Source organism: Camarhynchus parvulus, chromosome 19 (assembly GCF_901933205.1).
Source record: "Camarhynchus parvulus chromosome 19, STF_HiC, whole genome shotgun sequence".
Lineage (NCBI taxonomy): Eukaryota > Metazoa > Chordata > Aves > Passeriformes > Thraupidae > Camarhynchus > Camarhynchus parvulus.
The window spans coordinates 8,329,906-8,347,122 of NC_044589.1; the positions used below are offsets into that span (position 1 = coordinate 8,329,906).

Here is a 17,217-nt window from a genome sequence, read left to right on the forward strand (position 1 = left end):
CACTTTACCTCCTGGTTTGGGCTCACTTCACCATCCAGCCCCCTGCCCACGCTGCAGCCCGGATCACCATGGGTGGCTGCAATTCTGCTCTTCCACTTCTCATTCTGAATTGCCTCTCTTTCCTTGGCTGTCTTGGGAACAGCCTGGAAGCTGTCTCTGCCTGGTGCCTGACACGTTATTGGAGGTGGAATGTAGTCCCTGGATGGTGGAGCCACAGCCTGGTGTAAAAAAATATCAACTCCAGCAAGAGCCTTGTTGGTGTTTTGGGAAGCAGCACCAGAGCCATCCCAGTGCCTTCCCTGAGAAGTTTCCTTGGGATGCAGATTCACCCTGAGCTGCTGGAGCAGCCTCCTCTGCTTTGCCAGGGCCTTCAGCCCGTCCAGTTTCTCCTCAGTCCTGCTCAGGGAATGCCCAGCCTGCTGCAGCATGCTCTGCATGATCTTCAGGTTCAGGGCGCATTTGCTGATGTGCTGCTCGCTCTGGGAGGGGCTGCTCAGGCTCCTGCCAGCATCTCCTCTCACCTGGGACACCCCAGGGGCTTCTCTCGCCCTTTCCTCGTCTTCCTCCTCCCCCTCTTCTTCATCTTCCTCCTCCTCCTCTCCAGTGAAGGCCGTGCTGGACCCTGAGGACTCCTCTTCCTCCTCACCCTCCCAGTGGCTCTGCTCTTGCTCCTGCTGCCTTTCTGCATCCTTTAGAGCCTGGCCTGACCCAGGTCCTCCTTCCAGGAAATCCTGGGGACCTTCTGGGTAACTGGCCAGCATTTCATTCATCTCAAAGCTGCACAGGCTCCCGTCCACATCACTCTCACTGCAGGGAGAATCTCCTGGCTGCACTTCAGAGCAGACACTGAGGCTTCTGTGCTGCTCAGGGGGCTCTGCTGCCTCCTGCAGCACCACAGCACTGCTCTCCTTGGGGAAAACAGAGTCCTTGGGGGCAGAAAAACCACCTGGAAAATGCAGTTGGAAACATGAAATCATTTCTCCAGAAACCCAAGCAGCCCTGCTGCTTTTGCACCTTGAGGAGAGAATTTTGGGAATTCAGAAATTCCATGAGCAGCTTTTGACACCTCAGCTGAAAACAGCCCGAGCAAAACAGATTCAGAGTCCTGAATCTACATTAAGTGGCAGCTGAAATCCAAAACTAACTGTTTCCTACCTTCAACCTACATCACAAAATCTGTGAGTGCTCCCATTTTAATTGGGATTTCTGTCAGACTGCTGTGAGGAACACATGAAGGACATCCTGCCCCAGGAAACTCACCAGCCTTGCTTATCTCTTTTTCCTGGAGCTCCACCGTTCTCTTCTGGAAGCTAAAAGCTGATGCCCAGCAGATGTTGACATCTGCAAGAACAGCAGATCTCTGGGCTTTGGGTACTCCAGCAGTGTGGCCACTTTGAGATTTAACCAAGTCCTGTAAAACAAAACAAAAAAAGGAATAAAATAGGATTGTATTTGTCACTTCTGTGTCTCTGAGTTCTGTTTTTCTGAGGGGGTTCAGCTCCATGAGCAGAACACTGAGTGCTGGATCACTTCCTTAAGCAGAACCTGAATGGACACAGCAATATCTATCAAAATTAGAGTGCTGGAAATCACCTTCAGGTCATTTTTCAGGATATATTGAATATCCTGAAGCTTCATGGAGCGGTTCCTCTGTTTGGATTCCAGCCCTGACTTGACAACATCATAATAGAGCAGGGGGAGCCTGACATCTGCTTGCAGCTGCTCCCCTGAAAGGATGAGCTGCTTAACAGCTGAGTCTTCCACACCTTTCCAGGGAGGGCTCTCTGCAAGACACAAGTGCAGATTTTATGTCACCAGCTGCACATTAATGTTAATTTTTTAAAAAAAATCATCATTCCCTGATGTAATTTTAAAAAAGTGATAAAATAAAATGTAATAAAATAAAAAAATGATATTATTCCCTGTCTATTCCCTACTTTACAATTAAAAACAAGCATTGGCATCTCCTCCCTGTCTTATTCCAACAGTGGGTGCTTTCAAGGGAGCTGACAGAAATATCCAGAGGAGAGTGACACTGCAAACAACCCTGCTCTGGATTCTTCACTGGGATTAATTTTTAGGGTAATTGTTTCTCCCATTTCACTGTCAGAATAGTCAGAGTGAATGCAGAACAGACATTATCTGTAATAACAGCTACAATAACACAGTAACATTAACTTCTCTCTGAGTTATCACACAGATCAAAAACACAAAAGCTGCACAAGCTTGTTTTGAACACTGAAAAGACTTAATTGAATGTTTTGCTGTGCTGGCAGGAAGAATAAAAATAAACAACAGAAAAACACTTTATTTCTCCAATAATTTCATCCCTTAGCCACACAATTTTAAGTTTTTTGATCACATTTTCCAGGAGTTCCCAATAACCTTTGTTATTGTCGTTCATATTTGGGTTTTTTGCCTGGTTTATTTTTTCTGCTGAACCATCCCAGCTCCATCAAAGGTGTGCTCTGACCTGTCAGGGCCTCCTGCAGCACTGCACAGAAGCTGTAAACATCTGATTTCACCGTGCCAGGTTTGCCCAGGACGATTTCAGGGGAGCTCCAGCGGAACAGCTGGGCTGGGACAGGGATTCGGGTCAGGTCACTGTGCTCCCCACTGTCCCCCCTGCAAAAAGGGGGAAAAAATGGAAATTAGGACATAAAACACACTTAACTGCAAGGGTTATATCTAGGAATTAAACACCTGAGTGTGCTACAGCTTTTAGTTTAATGCATAAAAGGTTCAGGGCATTTCTGCAAATAGAAATGTGCAGTAAATGTCTTTTGGCAAAGATTTTCTGGGGAAAGCAACACCTCCTTTAATGACTTAAAAAACACACAAAAAATTATTATTAGTAGTAGTAGTAGTATTAGTATTAGTATTATTATTATTGCAAATAGAAATGTGCAGTAAATGGCTTTTGGCAAAGATTTTCTGGGGAACGCAACACCTCCTTTAACAACTTTACCAAAAAAAACCAACCTAAAATAATGAAAATTTTAAAATAAAATACAAAGAAAATATAATACTAATATTAATATTAACAATTGTAACAATAATAATAGTAATAATAATAGTAATTATAATAGATATGTGCAGTAAATGCAAATAGAAATATGCAGTAAATGTCTTTTGGCAAAGACTTTCTGGGGAAAGCAACACTCCCTTTAAGGACTTTACAATTTAAAAAACCCTAAAATAATAAAAATTTTAAAATAAAATATAAATAAAATATTATAACGATAATAATGACAATTATAATAAAAATAAACAATCTACTGACGCTAATACTACTAATACTAACACTAATACTAATAATAGTAATAATACTAATACTACAACTACTAATAATACTAATGCTACACTACTACTACTACTACTACTACTAATACTAACACTAATAATAATAATAATAATAATAATAATAATAATAATAATAATAATAATAATAATAATAATAAATGTAATAACCCCCCCAAAAAAGCAGAACTTTTCCCAACAGGAGCTTTCCAAACAACCCTTTACCTCTGACCATGAACAAAACACAGAAAGCCTGTAAAAAATTTTTATTTTCCAAAGTGTCTAGGGGACAATTTCAGTAATACTGAGATGAAACAAAATCCTCTTTATCTGACTGGTGGCACTTAATTCCCAGCAGTCTAAGGAGGTGCTGGATGTCCCACCCCACATTTCAGAGCAGCCCTGAGCAGGTTTCTCACCTCTCTATCATGTGCTCCAGGTTGCAGAGCTTGCCCTCCCCCGAGGACACGATCTGGATGGCAAAGGAGGAGAGGGAGCGGTGCAGGAAGATGAACCCCCATTCTAAAAAACCCCAAAAATCTCTTTTCCACCCCACGACCAACTATTATTCTACTTAAACTCTCTTGACTTGTAATTCTTCATATAAAGGTTGGTAATTGTTTTTTCCAAGGGCTAAATCAAAGGCACAGGGGGGTCTTGGGCTCTGTGCTCTGAACCCCTCAGGGCAGCCAGAGGAATTTCAGAGGAATTTCCGGAGGAATCTCCAGAGGAATTTCCAGAGGAATTTCCAGAGGAATTCCCTGGGTTCTGACACAATCCCCATTTCAGAGCAGCCCTGAGCAGGTTTCTCACCTCTCTATCATGTGCTCCAGGTTGCAGAGCTTGCCCTCCCCCGAGGACACGATCTGGATGGCAAAGGAGGAGAGGGAGCAGTGGAGGAAGCCCTGGTGCCTCCTGAACCTCCATTTAAAAAACCCCAAAAATCTCATTTTCACCCCACGACCAACTATTATTCTACTTAAACTCTCTTGACTTGTAATTCTTCATATAAAGGTTGGTAATTGTTTTTTCCAAGGGCTAAATCAAAGGCACAGGGGGGTCTTGGGCTCTGTGCTCTGAACCCCTCAGGGCAGCCAGAGGAATTTCCAGAGGAATTTCCGGAGGAATCTCCAGAGGAATCTCCAGAGGAATTTCCAGAGGAATCTCCAGAGGAATCTCCAGAGGAATCTCCAGAGGAATTCCCTGGGTTCTGACACAATCCCCATTTCAGAGCAGCCCTGAGCAGGTTTCTCACCTCTCTATCATGTGCTCCAGGTTGCAGAGCTTGCCCTCCCCCGAGGACACGATCTGGATGGCAAAGGAGGAGAGGGAGCGGTGCAGGAAGCCCCGGGAGTGCAGGAACCTCAGGGCATCCAGGATCTGCAGCAGAACGTGCAGGAGCGTCTCTGTCTGCAGCACTGGGAACTCTGCTCGCTGCAAAAACAACCCCGAAAACACCAAATCTGCAGGGCAGGCGGTTACACCTGAGCTGGGGGCAAGTCAGGGTTAGTTCTTGTGGGTATGGTCTGGTGGAGAAGGCAGCAAATCAAATTTATTGGAGGGAAAATTTATTTTTTGTTCTCGACGCTAAACCAAGTAACAACGTCTTAAAAAGAAGAGAAAAATATCAAATGACAACAGTAAAACACAAATTTAAATTTTAAAAAATTGATTAAATTAAAAAAATATATTAATTTTTAAATCAATTTTTTAAACTGATTAAATTTAATTTTTAAATGATTTTTTAAATCTTAAATTTAATTTTTTCAATTTTTAAAAATATTAAAATTTCTTAAAAATTGATTACATTCAATTTTTCAAATTTAATTTTTAAATATTTTTATTTTAAAAAATTGATTAAATTTTCAAGTGATTAAATTTAAATTTAAAAAAATTAATTTTAAAAAATTAATTATTTATTTTAAAATATTGATTACATTTAAACATTTTAAAAATGAATTCATTTTAAAATTTGATTTTAAAAATAAGAAAAATAACCAGAAACTCAGATACACACTGAAGAATTTTGCCTTCTCGAGGAAAGATGTTAGTCACTAAACTTCTGGTGAATTATTATTTAAAATCCAAGCATTGCAGTTACCCTTTCATGGAGGATGCTGTAGAGAGAGCCAAAGTGAACCCTCTCATAGACCAAACGAGTTCTCTCCAGGTCAAAGGACAGACAAACAGACATCAGCTGCAGCAAGTGAGGGTGGCGGAGTTTGCTGCACAGGGAGAGGAAAAATCAAATTTACCAGGCAAATCTGAGATGCAAGAAGGAAAGCCCTGCCCTGCTGAGTGACTTTATCAATATGACACGAGTGCTGAAATGTATTTCAGGGTAAATGTATTTTTTTTAACTGAAATACTCGATTTTAGAAGATCAGGAATGGGAAAAAAAATTGTATTTCTGATCTGGGGAAGATGTGCAACCCCAGGGTAACACTGTTCTGAGAGAGGCAAATCCCATTCTTCCTTAGGGAAATCCCATTCCCCCCAGGTAAATCCCATTCCCCTGAGGAAAATCCCATTCCCCTCAAGGTAAATCCCATTCCCCCAAAGTAAATCCCATTCCCCCCAGGTAAATCCCATTCCTCACAGATAAATCCCATTCCCCCAAGATAAACCCCATTCCCCCCAAGGTAAACCCCATTCCTCCAGGTAAATCCCATTCCCCCAAGGTAAATCCCATTCCTGCCATGCAAATCCCATTTCCCTGAGGTAAAACCCATTCCTCTGAGGTAAATCCCAATTCCCCCAAGGTAAATCCCATTCCTCCCAGGTAAATCCCATTCCCCCAAGGTAAATCCCATTCCCTTGAGGTAAATCCCATTCTTCACAGGTAAATCCCATTCCCACAAGGTAAATCCCATCTACCCCCTGAGGTAAAATCCCATTCCCCCCACCCCAGCGAGCCCCAGGGCAGCTCCTGCCCCACCTGCTGTGCTGCTGCTCAGCCAGGAGCAGGTCAGCCAGGCGCAGTTTCCAGCTGTTCTGCTGGGGCTGGAAGCTCAGCTCCTTCACTGTCACCCTGATGCCTCCCCACACCAGGCTGCAAAGAACAACAGGAATTTGCACCAGATGTTTCCAGCAGTGTTTTCCCTCTTTTTTGGGTGCTTTTTTTTTTTTTTTCCCCCAGTTTTATGGCTATTTTTTTGTGATGTTCTGGTGCTGCCTCCCGCTGTCAAGAATTTAAATTTTGCTCTTTTAAACTCACAATAAATAAACTCGTCCTGCTGAAGGTTGATGGAGCAGGAAAGGTTCCCTGCCCAAAATCCCACCCCTTCCACAAGGAATTCCCTTCACCAAAGGCCATCAGTGACACAAATCAGAGTTTTGGGGAGATTAAATCAACAATTTGTCAATTGAGACACAACCCCTTGCTTAACACACAGCAATTAGAAAACACCATATTGTTGTAACCATTACCAATAATTACAAGATTTTAAATGAATGCTCAGCCTGCCCTTGCAACTCCCATTTCAGCCCAGGTTATGCAGAGGAAATCCTGGACAAAGATTTACAAGGATTAAATGCTGAACAACACAATCTGTGCAACCCTAAACGCATTTCCCACCACAAAAACAAGATCAATACTGAAACATTGCCATCAGTAATCAGCCTTAATTGGGTTAATATTGCTTGTGGGCTGTTTTTGGCCTCTCAGCCATCAGCACGACTCAGATATTAATCAATAAACAGCAGCAAACAAGGTGCAAGCAGGAAATAAATACACAACAAACATGGGAAATCACCCAAACAAATCACTGCTACAACAACTTGCTGGGTGATTGCAACAGACACAAAGAGGGGCTCAAAAAATCTCTTGAATTCCACTTACTTGGTCATGATCATGTAGGGCCCCACGGGGTAAGAAAATGCTGGCTCATCATCAGCCTGAACCACGTCCCTGTCCCCAATAATTGGGAGGGAGGCCAGGTAGCCCAGGTGGCCACTGCCTGCCAGGTGGAACTGAAAATGCAACAGGAAAATGCAACAGCAAAATGCAACAGTTCCCAAAATGCAGCAAGCTCAACAACACCCTGAGTGCAACCAGCTCCAACATCACCATAAAATCTGAAAAATCAGGGCTAAAATTGAATTTTCCCATCGAAGCTGGAAGAGGCAAAGCAGATCCAGTCCTTAAGAAATGCCACAGGTGATGTTTAATAGGAATTTCTGCTGGTCCAAACCCAACCAGGCATCAAAGGCCTGAGTATTTGGGCTCTTCATGGGTTTTTTTCCCCATTTTTGCAGCAGAAATAAGAATGCACTAAAGCTTAAAAAGCAAAAAATAAGAATGTACTAAAAGTTAAAAATAAGAATGCGCTAAAAGTTAAAAAGCTGAAAAGAAGAATGCACTAAAAGTTACAATTAAGAATGCACTAAAAGTTGAAAAGAAGAATGCACTAAAAGTTAAAAATAAGGATGCAACTAAAAGTTAAAAAGTTGAAAACAAGAATGCACTAAAAGTAAAAAGAAGAATGCACTAAAAGTTAAAAAGAAGAATACACTAAAAGTAAAAAATAAGAATACACTAAAAGTTAGAAAGTTGAAAAGAAGAATGCACTAAAAGTTAAAAATAAGAATGCACTAAAAGTTAAAAAGTTGAATAGAAGAATGCACTAAAAATTAAAACATTGAAAATAAGAATGGACTAAAAGTGAAAAAGCTAAAAATAAGAATGCACTAAAAGTTAAAAAGTTGAAAATAATAATGCACTAAAAATGAAAAATAAGAACGCACTAAAAGTTAAAATAAGAATGCACTAAAAGTTAAAATTAAGAATGCACTAAAAGATAAAAATAGCACAGGTAATTACGGTGAGGAACAGCAGATTCTGGGGAAAATGTTCCAATATCATGAGAAAATCCCTCCCACAGCACTTACCTTCCCAAAACCAAAGCTGTAAATGTTCTTGGCCACGCTGGGTTGTCCTTTCAGTAATTTCCCCAGAGGAGTCTCAGCATTTCTAAACCAAAACCAAAAGCAACAGAGCAATTTATTTACTCCAAAGCTTGGATACAGAGAGAGAAGGGGGAAAAAAAAAGCAGAATTTCTGCCAGAACCCTGCATTTGACTGATCCCACAAATACAATGTGGGTGTTAAAATTCCAAATTATTGTGCAACTCATTGAAACTTTTTATTATATTTCTATAATTAAAAGGGTTTAAAAATATTTATTTATTATATTTATTTATTTATTTATTTATTTAAAGCAATATAACCAATAAATATACATATACACACACTCTATATCCTGCACTGCTTTTTTATTTTTCCCACCATGTATCTGACACAAAAACTCCTGAAACAGTTGGGAACACCCCCCAAAAAGATCTGCAGTGACCTTAAAAAAATCAAAAACCAAATTACTTTCTGCTACCACTTTAATGCTACTAAAATCCAGGGCTTTTAATGCTGGTTTCAAGAGTTTAATTAATAAAGTTTCTCTTAATATACAGATATTTATTAACTATCAAGTTTCTATTTAGAACTGTGACAACAGAAATAAAATTTATCACAGGGGACTTAAATCTGCTATTGTCAGAAAGATATAAGAACCTGCTAATTTTAAATAATAATATATAAAAATTTAAATATTTATATGTAATATAGGGAAGTAAATGAAAATAAATTATAAAATAACTCTTATAGGAAAATAAATAAATAAATAAATAAATAAATAAATATATATATATATATATATATATGTATATATAATTATAAATGTTTTAACTTTAAAATAGCAGAAAATGGAAGTAAAATCTCTCATTACCCTTGGACAAGGCCAGCAAACCTCGAGGGGCTGCAGATCAAGGCCTTTGAGGAGCCAACTTTCCTGAGCAGATCAGAGGGAAGATTCCAAATGGCAGCCTGCATGTGCAGGGTGCACTGCTGCATAAATTCCAGCATCTGGGCAGGAAAAACAATCAAAATAGAGAGCTTCAGGAGAAGAACCATTTTAAATTCATAAATCTGGAGTATTGGAAGAAATAACTGGTTCCTTGTAATATCAAAATGGGAATTTTGAGAAAGGCATTAACACAAAATCAATTTGATGTCAATGGAAGAAAAGCTGATTTCAAACAGGCGACAAAAATTGAAATTTCACCCAAATGGAATTGGAAAAATCACAGAGAAAATTGTTGTCTCTATAGGACATGAAATAACACCATGCACACACATTGCTGTTCTTAAGGGAAAAAGGGAAGTTTATTTTCTGACTCCAATATTTACAGATTTCCAAAAGTGACAGTGGATTGGAGGGTGAAAGTGCCACCTCTCCAATGACACTGGACAAATCAACAGTCCATCAAATTTCTCTTCCTCCATAAAAGAGGAATGCCAATGTAAAGTGATTTAAATGTAAAACAATAAGTAAATGTAAATATTTAATGTAAAACAAGAAGTTATTTACAGAAAGTGTGTGAGAAAGTTCGTTACAAGAACGTAAACATCAAAAAGCTTAGACAATCTTAAAATATCAGAACAACAACTGTAATTTCAGGTTCCTTTTAAGAGGAGTGTTAATGATAATGGAGAAGAGGAGTTTGGAATGAATATCCCAGCCAGGGATGAGCTTCCACAGCAATATCTGAGTGTGAAAATGGAGGAGTTTGGAATGAATATTCCAGCCAGGAATCAGCTTCCACAGCAGTACCTGAGTGTTGTGATATTGTGATAATGGGAAAGAGGAGTTTTAAATGAATATCCCAGCCAGGGATGAGCTTCCACAGCCACACCTGAGTGTTGTGATAAAGGGGAAGAGTTTGAAATTTGAAATTAATATTGCAGCCAAGAATGAGCTTCCATAGCAGTACCTCAGTGCTGTAATAAAGGAGGAGTTTGAAATGAATATTCCAGCCAGGAATGAGCTTCCACAGGAATACCCGAGTGTTATGATAGTGGGGAAGAGGAATTTTAAATTAATATTGCAGCCAGGAATCAGCTTCCACAGCAGTGCCTGAGTATTGTGATAAAGGAGGAGTTTGAAATGAATATTCCAGCCAGGAATGAGCTTCCACAGGAATACCTGAGTGTTGTGATAAAGGAGGAGTTTGAAATGAATATTGAATATTATTGAGCATCCACAGCCATACCTGAGCATTGTGCTAATGAGGAAGAGGAGCTTGAAATGAACATTCCAGCCAGGAATGAGCTTCCACAGCCATACCTGAGTGTTATGATAATGGAGGAGTTTTAAATGAATATTCCAGCCAGGAATGAGCTTCCACAGGAATACATGAGTGTTATGATTATGGAGGAGTTTTAAATGAATATTCCAGCCAGGAATGAGCTTCCACAGGAATACCTAAGTATTGTGATAAAGGGGAAGGGTTTGAAATTAATATTGCAGCTGAGAATGAGCTTCCACAGCAATACCTGAGCATTGTGATAAAGGAGGAGTTTTAAATGAATATTCCAGCCAGGAATGAGTGTCCACAGCCATACCTGAGTGTTGTTATAAAGGGGAAGAGTTTGAAATGAATATTGCAGCCAGGAATGAGTGTCCACAGCCATACCTGAGTGTTGTTATAAAGGGGAAGAGTTTGAAATGAATATTGCAGCCAGGAATGAGCTTCCACAGCCATACCTGAGTGTTGTTATAAAGGGGAAGAGTTTGAAATGAATATTGCAGCCAGGAATGAGCTTCCACAGCCATACCTGAGCGCTGCTCTCCTTGCTGGCTGTCAGAGCCCAGAGCTGGGGAGTTCTGCCCTGGCTGTCGTGCACTCGGAGCTCTCCTCCCTCATCCAGCAGCTTGCTGAGGATGCCCTGGCTCCCCGAAAATGCAGCTGCATGCACTGGGGTGCTCCCATCGTAGCAGCGACTGGGGAACGGCAGGGAGTGTTCAGCAGGGGAAAATCAGCGTTAAAACAGCATTAAAACAGCATTTCTGGAGTGTTTGTGTGCCCCCCAAACAACAGAATCAACCACGAAAAATAAATAAAATTATTTCTCTATTTACCTCTGAGGAGCACAGCATTCCTGGAGTGTTTGTGTCTCCCAAATAACAGAATAAATCATGAAAAAAAAGAAAATTTTCATGGCCCAAATAACAGAATAAACCATGAAAAAAATAAAATTATTTCTATCTTTACCCCTGAGGAGCTTTGGTTAAAATACCAACATGCATCTTAAACACTTCTTCATTTATGCCCAGTGAATGTTGTGTTACACCAATTCGACAATTAATTTTAATTTTAAAAAATAAATGTTTGATACTTAACTGATTGGCATCTGAGCCGTATTCCAGCAGCACATCCACTATTTTACCCAGCCCCAGCAGTGCAGCAGTGAACAGACAGGTCTGGCCCATGGAATTCACAGCATCAACAAAAATTCCTGCAAGGAAACCAAAAATCCCATGGTGGAGTTTGTTTCAATTAAAAAATTGTTTTAATAAAAGCTGGTGGTTCATCATCACTGCTCTGAGCTGCTGCAGCAGGTATGAAAATCCAGCAGCAGAAATTGAAGGGGGAAAAAACCAGCAAATTATATTTTTGTGACTTTCCATAAGGAAAGAACTGCACGTCCACGAGGATTTTAAATAAAGGATGTGTAAGTAACAAATGGTGCTTATATGAGTTGTGTAAGGAATTATATGTTCTGTTTAAATTAGAGAGATGGATATGTAAGTATATATATATGTATATTTCATATACGTGGATATATATATATGGATATATATCTATATATTCATCATATATATATGTACAAATGATGGATACATATGTAGAGATCAATGAGCACATGTAACACAGGAGGACAGAATTAATAAATAAGTAAATTATTCTTCAGTAATTACTTATTAAAAATAAGTTTATTAATATTATCGTTATTATTATTGTTGCTATTATTGTATTAATAAATTAGTAAACTATTAGTTAGTAATTACCCATTAATAAATAATATTATTATTGTTATCATTATTGTTGTATTAATAAGTAAATTATTCTTGAATAATTACTTAATAATAAATAAGTTTATTATAATTATTTTTAATATTGGATTAGTAATTAAGTAAATTATTCTTGAGTAATTACTTAATAATAAATAAGTTTATTGTTATTATTGTTGTTGTTGTCATCGTATTAATACAGAAGTCAATTACTCTTCAGTAATTGCTTAGAGCATGGTGCTGGCAACGCCAAGGTCGCGGGTTCGATCCCTGCATGGGCCACTTCCTTAAGAGACGAACTCTGTGATGCTTGTGGTCCTTTTCCAGTCAGGACCCTGTGTGGTTTCCAATATTCGGTTGCTTTGATTTTGTTCATGATAATAATTCCCATCTAAAATTAAATGCCGACCTGGAATTAATTCGTAAGCAGGGAGATGCTGAGCATAACTGAGAATATGATGGGGATAACGCTGGTACAAGGGTGCGATTTGTCATGTTATTCTATTTTTTGAACAGCATTTAAAAAAACGGGCCACAAACCACTCAGCCCGTGTTCTCTCCCTCCCGAGCCCCACCAAGAGGGCCGGGAACGGTCATCAATGGCGAGCGGCCCCTGCCCAAGCAGCACCGCCCGCCCGCTTCGCGCTCAGGAGAGAACACCTCGCTCCTCCTCGTGGCTTGTGACGCCGATCAGGGAAGATCACTCTCCTCTAGTGACCAACTACAGAAATGATCCCTGAAAGTATAGTCTTAACGCAACTCTCCCCGCCGCGCCCGGCCCTGCCGCCGCCACCCGCGCCCAGCGCACGGCGAGCCCCCAACACCCGCGCGGGAGGGGCCGGCGCGGCCCCGCCGAGCCGCCGCGGCCGCGGGAGCGCGCCCCGAGCCCCGCGGGAGCGCCCGCGGCCCCGCGGAACGGCCGCGCGTGGCGGCGATGAGGACACGCCCCCCTGATCTGCATGTTCTGCCCCCGCTGGCCAATCAGAGGCGCGGCCGCGCGGCTCCGCCCCTGCCCTGTTTTCCCGGCCGGGGACGCCGCCGCCGCCGCGCGGGGCCCAGGACGCGTCACGGGAGGCGGAATCGCCACCGGGCTCTCCATTGTCCCTTAATGACGGGCACTAGGTCACAAGAACCTCCTGCAACGCTACAGGATTTGGGAAAGAGTCGCTGGAAAGCTGTTTGGAGGAAAAGGACCTGGGGATGCCGCTCGAGAGTGGGTGCACGAGAGTGGGCAGCAAACCCAGGGTGCCAAGCGGGCCAGTGGAGCGTGGCTTGTACCGGCAGTTGTGTGACCAGCAGGACCACGGCAGTGACCGTCCTCTGTGTCCAGTTTTGGCCTCAGCACAAACAGAAAGACGTTGAGGGGCTGGAGTGTGTCCAGAGAAGGGAGACTTCGGGAAGGGTCACAGATCTGATAAGGAGAAGTTGAGGGAGCTGGAGCGGCTCAGCCTGCTGCATAAATTCCAGTGTGCACTGGAAGGAATTATAAAACGTGTTTGTGGCACTTGCGGTCAGGATTCAGAAGGCAGCCAACAGCGAGCTCGCAGGGCTGACCCTTTATCCCCGTGAACAGTTTTTTGACCATGATAAAAAAAAAAGGGCCACAAACCACTCAGCCGTGTTCTCTCCCTGCCGAGCCCTGAGGGGATGGGGAGGGGGCTCAGCCTGGAGAAAAGGAGCCTCAGTGGGGACTGTCACCCTCCCTGCCCCGGCCTGCAAGGAGGATGTAGGCACCTGGGGTCTGTCCCTCCTGCACGGAACAAGTGACAGGGTGAGAGGTTTGAAACAGCCTCAGGTGGCACCAGGGGAGGTTTCGATTTGATATTGGGAAATATTTATTCACTGCAAGGGTTCTCAAGCACGGGCACAGCTCCCCAGGGTAGTGGATGACTCGCCATCCCTGGAGGGACTCATAGAACATGTGCTTGTGACACTTGGGGTCAGGATTCAGGAGGCACCAGGCAGGTGAGCCTAAGCTCCTTTACATATAAACTCTGTTTTTTAACCACAATAAAAAAAAGGGCCACAAACCACTCAGCCCGTGTTCTCTCCCTCCCGAGCCCCACCAAGAGGGCCGGGAACGGTCATCAATGGCGAGCGGCCCCTGCCCAAGCAGCACCGCCCGCCCGCTTCGCGCTCAGGAGAGAACACCTCGCTCCTCCTCGTGGCTTGTGACGCCGATCAGGGAAGATCACTCTCCTCTAGTGACCAACTACAGAAATGATCCCTGAAAGTATAGTCTTAACGCAACTCTCCCCGCCGCGCCCGGCCCTGCCGCCGCCACCCGCGCCCAGCGCACGGCGAGCCCCCAACACCCGCGCGGGAGGGGCCGGCGCGGCCCCGCCGAGCCGCCGCGGCCGCGGGAGCGCGCCCCGAGCCCCGCGGGAGCGCCCGCGGCCCCGCGGAACGGCCGCGCGTGGCGGCGATGAGGACACGCCCCCCTGATCTGCATGTTCTGCCACCGCTGGCCAATCAGAGGCGCGCCCGAAGCCTGGCGCCGGCGCGGCTCCGCCTTTCCGCTCCCCCCCACTCCCGAACCAGAAGTGACGTCGCCGTGGAAAATCGGGCTGTCACAGCTGTCACAGCTGTCGCGACAGGACACAAGGAACCTCTCCCCCGGATCCGCAGAGGAGAACAGTCCCGGTACCGACAGCAGCAGCGCGGCACGGTTGCCGCCGGGGCGCTGCGTGGGCTCCCAGCCTCTCCCGATGCTGTCAGGGTGGCATTCACGGACCAGAAAGAACAAACTCCGGCCTTTACATCTCTGGGCTCAGCCTGAGCACCACGGACCGACGGTATACAGAGCACAACATTGAGCAGTTTCTCCCTAAACCCCATCAGAATTTATAGCCTGACCGACACGGACTTCCACAAGTGATGAAAGGCAAATCCTGAACAGTTCTCCTTAGTCCCGTCTCACTCTCTGATCATCCCGTTCATCAGAGGCAGCACTTTAAAGAAGAAAGTCCCCTTGCCCTGCACTAAGAGATGGGTCAAAAATCCCATTGGTCTGAATACTCTCATAAAACCTAAATCCGTGTGGCTGCTGGGCCTTCCCTGGGGATCGCCCACTGCGGGTCCCTGCAGCGAGAGCCTGGCTGCGGGTTATGTACGAGAGGTGGAAATGCCCCTAGACAAGGATTGTTCATCCCACTTTTCTCCCGGCTGAGCCCCCTCCCCATCCCCTCAGGGCTCGGCAGGGAGAGAACACGGGCTGAGTGATTTGTGGCCCTTTTTTATTGTGGTTAAAGAAAGAATTGGATAGAGCAAAGGAGCCTCAGGGGGGACTGTCACCCTCCCTGCCCCGGCCTGCAAGGAGGATGTAGGCACCTGGGGTCTGTCCCTCCTGCACGGAACAAGTGACAGGGTGAGAGGAAACGGCCTCAGGGCGCACCAGGGCAGGTTTTGGTTTGATATTGGGAAGTATTTATTCACTGCAAGGGTTCTCAAGCACTGGCACAGCTCCCCGGGGTAGTGGATGACTCGCCATCCCTGGAGGGACTTATAGTACATGTGCTTGTGACACTTGGGGTCAGGATTCAGGAGGCACCAGGCAGGTGAGCCTAAGCTCCTTTGCATTCAAAATCTGTTTTTTAACCACAACAAAAAAAAGGGCCACAAACCACTCAGCCCGTGTTCTCTCCCTCCCGAGCCCCACCAAGAGGGCCGGGAACGGTCATCAATGGCGAGCGGCCCCTGCCCAAGCAGCACCGCCCGCCCGCTTCGCGCTCAGGAGAGAACACCTCGCTCCTCCTCGTGGCTTGTGACGCCGATCAGGGAAGATCACTCTCCTCTAGTGACCAACTACAGAAATGATCCCTGAAAGTATAGTCTTAACGCAACTCTCCCCGCCGCGCCCGGGCCTGCCGCCGCCACCCGCGCCCAGCGCACGGCGAGCCCCCAACACCCGCGCGGGAGGGGCCGGCGCGGCCCCGCCGAGCCCCCGCAGCCGCGGGAGCGCGCCCCGAGCCCCGCGGGAGCGCCCGCGGCCCCGCGGAACGGCCGCGCGTGGCGGCGATGAGGACACGCCCCCCTGATCTGCATGTTCTGCCCCCGCTGGCTAATCAGAGGCGTGCCCGCCGCCAAGCGCCGGCCCCGCCCTGGGAAGGCGCAGTTCTGCATCCGCGCAACACACTGAGATCCGTGATTCTAAAACCGAAACCAAACTGCACCGAGTATTTGGTTTCGTGTACAGAATTCCTCGTTCCTATGCGGCTACAAATCTGTTTGTCAAAATGCTGAAGGTCTATACTATACCTTAAGCATTTGGTAATTCGAACTAAATCCCCTTTTAAAAAGAATAGTCCTACAGCTCTCTTTGAGTTTTACAATGCCTCGGTCATGTCCTTATGAGCTCTTTACTTATAGAAGATTAGTTTTCTTTTGAACTTACTTGTTTCAATACATTTTTTGCTTCAATAACTATTCCCACTTAATGGAAAAGGGCAGCTATAAATCATTTTGTTAATATATTTCACTCAGAAAACTGGATTCTGCAAGCAGTATGCTGACTATTTTTTACCATAAATAATAGAGGAAAAATAAATCTTTTCTGCCATGCCAGTACTGGTCTAAACTTAGCTTTTACCTTTTTTCAGAAGCTTCTTCACTTTCACATAGTTCCCTTCCCTGACATAGTCATGCAGGTCAGCTTCCAGGGAGTCTCCTTTTATACTTCCAAGCTTGACTGGGCACGGAAATGGGAGAGGGATGGGATGAGCCATCTTCTTTCCTGAACGCAACTGGGAAAAGGTAGGAAACATCAAGCTGCAAAGCACTTCAACGTAAAGAACTTATTTGTGACTTCAGAACCTGCTTAAAGGTAGGTCTGCTTCTTGCAAAAACATCCAGAGATGGAAGGGAAATCAGCCTCCTGCCCTCCCTAACAGTGCCCTCTCGGACCGGAGAGGCGACAACGGGGAGATCACAGAACCTGCCAGGAGCAGCGGTCCCTCCGGGGCACACAGGGGGAACACACCCAGCGGCATTCCCGGTTGGGCAATGCCCGCTC

The 17,217-nt window shown here is 44.4% G+C and overlaps 1 protein-coding gene and 3 non-coding genes across 4 annotated transcripts in view; all 4 read right to left on the reverse strand.

Moving 5' to 3' along the window:
- TEX14 (testis expressed 14, intercellular bridge forming factor) overlaps positions 1–16,945 on the reverse strand; it is a 32,532-nt gene extending 15,587 nt beyond the window's left edge. Inside the window, exons 1-13 of the mRNA XM_030962802.1 lie at positions 16,795–16,945; positions 11,536–11,650; positions 10,970–11,135; positions 9,081–9,217; positions 8,191–8,272; positions 7,142–7,272; positions 6,239–6,352; positions 5,402–5,525; positions 4,556–4,734; positions 2,474–2,625; positions 1,594–1,784; positions 1,261–1,411; positions 9–946 (exon numbers count right to left, since the gene is read on the reverse strand). Coding sequence (XP_030818662.1) covers positions 9–946; positions 1,261–1,411; positions 1,594–1,784; positions 2,474–2,625; positions 4,556–4,734; positions 5,402–5,525; positions 6,239–6,352; positions 7,142–7,272; positions 8,191–8,272; positions 9,081–9,217; positions 10,970–11,135; positions 11,536–11,650; positions 16,795–16,930 — 2,616 coding nt within the window. The 5' untranslated portion in view covers positions 16,931–16,945. The remainder of the gene's footprint in view (positions 1–8; positions 947–1,260; positions 1,412–1,593; positions 1,785–2,473; positions 2,626–4,555; positions 4,735–5,401; positions 5,526–6,238; positions 6,353–7,141; positions 7,273–8,190; positions 8,273–9,080; positions 9,218–10,969; positions 11,136–11,535; positions 11,651–16,794) is intronic.
- On the reverse strand, positions 12,745–12,958 carry LOC115911786. The gene has a single exon (XR_004061284.1). It is a non-coding gene; the product is annotated as a small nucleolar RNA U3 (small nucleolar RNA).
- LOC115911795 lies at positions 14,236–14,449 on the reverse strand. The gene has a single exon (XR_004061293.1). It is a non-coding gene; the product is annotated as a small nucleolar RNA U3 (small nucleolar RNA).
- LOC115911796 lies at positions 15,828–16,041 on the reverse strand. Its single transcript, XR_004061294.1, has one exon. It is a non-coding gene; the product is annotated as a small nucleolar RNA U3 (small nucleolar RNA).
- Positions 16,946–17,217: the final 272 nt, after the last annotated feature.